Below are 4906 nucleotides of genomic sequence, written 5' to 3'. Positions count from 1 at the left end.
GTTGGCCATTTGGGTTGCGGGACAGGAAGGTGAGGTGAAGCTTCCACCCTGCTGGAAGTAAGGGAGTGGCAAGGCGGACGGCAGTGTCATACTTGCCTTTGCTGCTGGAACTGCTGGCAAACGGCGGCAGCTCGCAGTGGCAACTAGCAAAGGAATCGTAGTTATGTGTATCTTAAAACTAAATAAACAGTATCGTATAGGATAATTGTGTAGCCAGAATGTTTATTTAAAAACAAACGGAAATGCTCTTAAAGTGCCAATCATTTTTAGTACACAAAACAATTATTAAAAAAAACAAACTCAACCAACAACGAGAACCCTTTTCATGTCTGTCCGTGCGGACAAAGGTGCGTACGACTATGACCGGCTGCTATGCCTCGTCATTTATATAGGCCGGGCTGGGAGGGCGGGACACTCGATCAGAGTCGGGGCAGGTCCTTGGCATGGAGAAAGGAGAAGGGCAACTTATCTGTCACGGTATGATAACTTGTAAGTTTTGAATGAAATAAATTTGTTATACACACCAAGCATAAGGAATTGCAATACCATGGATATCAGAGGTTGGAAGTATCCCTGTTTTTTGTGCGAACTAGAGTCTTTAGTTGTTTGACAGGCAAATGATAAGAGCAGATATAAAAAAAACCGTTATCTTCGGAATGTTTAAAAGTCAAGTAAAAACTGCTGTTTCTTATTAAATTAGTTGTTATAACCATTATATAGATCTATAGATACCAAATGTATATGTGCAATCACATTTGTAAGCAGAATATACACGTTATATGCACAGACATGCATAAATGTGATATATGAGTAGTAAATATACTCTACATATATATAACATTAATGTATACTTAAAAGTTATATAAGTATAGTCTATCTGTATGGATTACAATATAGATATATAAACAGCAACATGATATATATATAATAGCATATATATATATATATATATATATATATATATATATATATGCCTATTACATTATATTATTATATATATATATATATATATATATATATATATAGATATAGAGAATATATATATATGCCATATTTCATATCATGCAAATCTAACACGCACTTGCACATACACACAAGATTACATAAACGTTATACATATACATACATTTTAAATTAATATATATATATATAATATATATATATATCTATATATATATATATATTATATGGGTGTGTGTGTGTGTGTGTGTGGCTGTGTGTATGCATTATACATGTACGTTATATATACACAATATATGTGTGTGTGTGTGTTTACATATATATGTACACACACACACACAAGTACATATATATATATTATATATATATATATATATATATATATATATACTATATATATAACACAAATGTATATATATATAACAAATATACACATAGATGCCACACATATACATACATACAGATATAGTAATATATTACATATAATTTCATTAAGTGATTGCAATTTTAATCACCTGTGATATTAATGCCAAAATGTGGAGATAATGAAATGAGACAAGACAGTTCGTATTTGTCAGAGAGAGAGAAAAAGAAAAGAAAAGAAAAGAAAGAAAGAAAGAAAAAAAAAGATAATATTTTTAATACCTAATTAATTTCTCACATGTCCCAGCGACTATAAAACAAGTTGTAGGACAACTCAAGTTTTTGTGACAAGAAAGTTGAACAAGGTATGCATAAGAAGACTAACATCATGAAAAAGTGCAAGATAAATTGAAGCGTTTGGATTTATAGAATAATATATATAGTATATATATATATATATTATAGATATATATAGATTGATAATATATATATTTATTTTTTTTTCGTTTTTTTTTTTTTTTTTTTTTTTTTTTTGTGTGTGTGTGTGTGTGTGTGTGGTGTGTGGTGTGTGTGTGTAAAAAGATATAATTGAAATGTTGCACCGACATTTCTTAAACGCTGTTAATTCTCATTCAAATCTTTTTTGTGGACTAGACAATCTGACATGGCCTTGCTAGTATCCTCGTTGTGGGTCACTGTTACTGTTTCATTTCTGTTGTCTCTCGATTGTTGTAACACTAAGGATAAAGTCTATATATCTCTGAAGAAAAAAGACTTAAAAGCCCGGTCGGATACATAAGCAGCAATTTATGTCACAGTGAATGAGGAAAGTATTAGAGTGTTTGGGACTATTGCCAACGTCAGTATGAAAATTTATTGGCCTTCGAAAAGTAGTCTTGCTGCAGTAGAATAATCTTTTCGTGTTATTCGCCTCATTTTATATTCTCTAGTTTGATTTCATTTCTCATATTGTTGAGTAAGTGCTCAAAAGGATGAAACACCGACTATTCTTAAGTAATTATTGGAAAATTTACTCTATAATAATCTTCGTGCTATGCAGAAGATTATGAACAAAATTAGTTCCTATGTAAAGGTCAGCCTTTGATTCTCTAAAATGATTTATCTTCAGGGCGTCAAACTGCCGGTTGGTTGTAGAAAGTAGTGGTGGATACGCGGGGGATGGCGGACGACTCCGCTACACAACCCGCTCCTTCGGGTCCGAACACGAACCTCGCCGCACAGAAGCTGTAAAGAAAAAACAAAAGTTTTTAGATGATTAAAAAAATGCTTAAAAAAACTTTCGCAAACTATCAATTTAAAACAATATTTACTTTAAATTTTTCCCAACTTTTTTAAAGGACCGTATTTAGTTTAAAAAGTAATTATTCGTCTATGTTAACTTAGGATAATGAGCGTTACTGTACTGGTAGTTTCGACGGCGCCGTTGGAGAAGAGTTTTGGGGTTTAAAACCTGGAAACAGGGCATGATTTTCCCGGTCAGCGTAGTGCCGTAGGGACGGTCGAGGAGTTTAAGGATGGTGATGCCCCCCATAAGGCACTGGCGCCGGGGGGGAAAGGTTTAAGGCTCGAAGACTCCGTGACGGAGTCATGGGGAATCGAACGACGAAAAGGATCGAAGGAAGGAACTGGCTGAGAGTTCTGAGGAAGCGGTTGCGGAATCCCTTTTTTTGAAGGGGGACTGGAATTGTTGTTGGAATCTGGTTTTTGAAAGGGGGTTTTGTTTGGGGAATCTTTTTTGGAGTCCTGGTTATTTAAGGGGTTGGGAATTTGGTTGAAACGGGTTAAGCTTGATGGAATCTTTTTGGAATCCTGGTTGTTGAAGCTTGACGGAATCTGTTGTTGGAATTTTGGTTGTTGAAGGTGGACTGGAATCGGGTTTTTGGGAAATTCTGGTTTTTGAAGGTGGATGGGAAACGTTTTTGGAATCCGGTTTTTGAAAATGGCTGGAATCTTTTGTTGGAATCCTGGTTTTCGAACTGGACTGGAATCGGCTTCCGGAATTGATTGATTAGTGTTTTGGTCTGGAATCGGTTGTCGGAACCAAAAATGATTGGAAAACCCGACTAAGAAGCGTTTCCCAAATGAGCGTTTTAGTTCTGCTGGGAAAGGACTTCCGTGTTGCTGGAAGGGTTTGAGTCGAAGGGGCTCTGGGGAAGAAGGGGTTTGGAACTGGTTGGTGTTGGTGTCACATTCCTTTTGGAGCGGTTGTGTTCTGGAAGAGTCCCGACTGACGGGGCTGTTGCGTCTGAAGTGGATTTTTGGAAAAAGTTTGGGAAGGGGTCGCCTTTCGTTTGGGCCCTTTGTGTTGCGGAAGGAAGGGAGGTGAAACTTCCCCCCTGCTGGGAAATCCCCGGGAGTGGGAAGGCGGCGGCGTGTTACTGCCTTTTAGGGAACTGCTGGCCAAAGGCAGTAGCTGCCCGTGCAACTGCAAAAGGAATCGAGTATGTGATCTTAAAAAAAATAAAAATATAGTTAAAATAAAAATAGCCAAAAGTTTAAAACAAAAGGGAAAAGGGCCTCTAAATGCCAAATCTTTTTATTACACAAAACAATGATTAAAAAAAGCCAAAACTCACCAAAAACGGAGCCTTCATGTCTGTCACGTGCGGAGAAGTGCGTCCCGACTATGACCTGGTGCTATGCCTTTCGTCCTTATATAGTCCGGCTGTGGAGGGCGGGACACTCGATCAGAGGTCGGGGCAGGTCCTGGCATGGGAGAAAGGAGAAGGGCAACTGTCTATTTACGGATGATAACTTGAAGTTTTGAATGAAATAATTAGTACAACACCAAGCATAAGAATTGCAAAGCATAGATATAGAGTGACATATCCGTTTTTTTTTTTTTTTTTTTTTTGAACTAGAGTCTTTCTTTGTTTGATTGTGACAGGCAAATGATAAAAGCAGATAAAAAATCTCAGGAGCAATTCTCCCCCCTCCCCATATCTTCGAACTGTGACTGGTGAAACCAACTTAAAAATCAAGTAAAATTGCTGTTTCTTATGAAATTATTGTTATAACCATATATAGATATATAGAACACACACATATATGTGTGCATATTCATATATAAACAGATATATACACGTATATGCACATATGTAAATGTGGATAATATGTATGTAAATATACTCTTTACAATATACAAAAATATTATACTTAAAGTTTATATATATAAGTTGTATGTATGTATACATTAACATGTATATAAACGCAACATTTTATGTATATGCATATTTACAAAATATATATATTATATTATATATTATATTATATATATATATATATAAAAATAACATATATATGCTAATCTATATGCAGATATATCACGCACAAGCACATACCACACAAAATTACTACACATATACATAATCATACATTTAAATTATTATAATATATTATATATTATATATTAATTTTTAATTATATATGATATAATATATGTGTTGTGTGTGTGTTGTGTGGGGTGTGTGTACATATACATCCGGTATATATACACACTATATATAGGGGTGAACACATATACAAATATAAAATACCACACACCCACACACACACACCACAA

The 4906-nt window shown here is 35.0% G+C and overlaps 1 protein-coding gene across 1 annotated transcript; it reads right to left on the bottom strand.

The window, feature by feature from the left end:
• Window positions 1-2820: 2820 nt before the first annotated feature.
• Window positions 2821-3938, bottom strand: LOC119568079. The gene is made up of 3 exons (XM_037916479.1): window positions 3921-3938; window positions 3724-3794; window positions 2821-3589 (listed from the first exon to the last, which is right to left on the bottom strand). The coding sequence occupies exons 1-3, from the start codon at window positions 3936-3938 to the stop codon at window positions 2821-2823; spliced, it is 858 nt and encodes a 285-aa protein (XP_037772407.1).
• Between the last annotated feature and the right edge of the window lie 968 nt (window positions 3939-4906).

This window comes from Penaeus monodon, chromosome 43, assembly GCF_015228065.2.
Source record: "Penaeus monodon isolate SGIC_2016 chromosome 43, NSTDA_Pmon_1, whole genome shotgun sequence".
Lineage (NCBI taxonomy): Eukaryota > Metazoa > Arthropoda > Malacostraca > Decapoda > Penaeidae > Penaeus > Penaeus monodon.
This window is presented reverse-complemented; position numbering and strand designations above follow the sequence as displayed.

Bases quoted from the DNA above. Each gene is read 5' to 3' on its own strand.
- LOC119568079 (XM_037916479.1), bottom strand. The intron at 3,590-3,723 runs GTAACACGCCGC...AATCCACTTCAG, and splicing joins CAGCAGTTCCCTAAAAGGCA to ACGCAACAGCCCCGTCAGTC.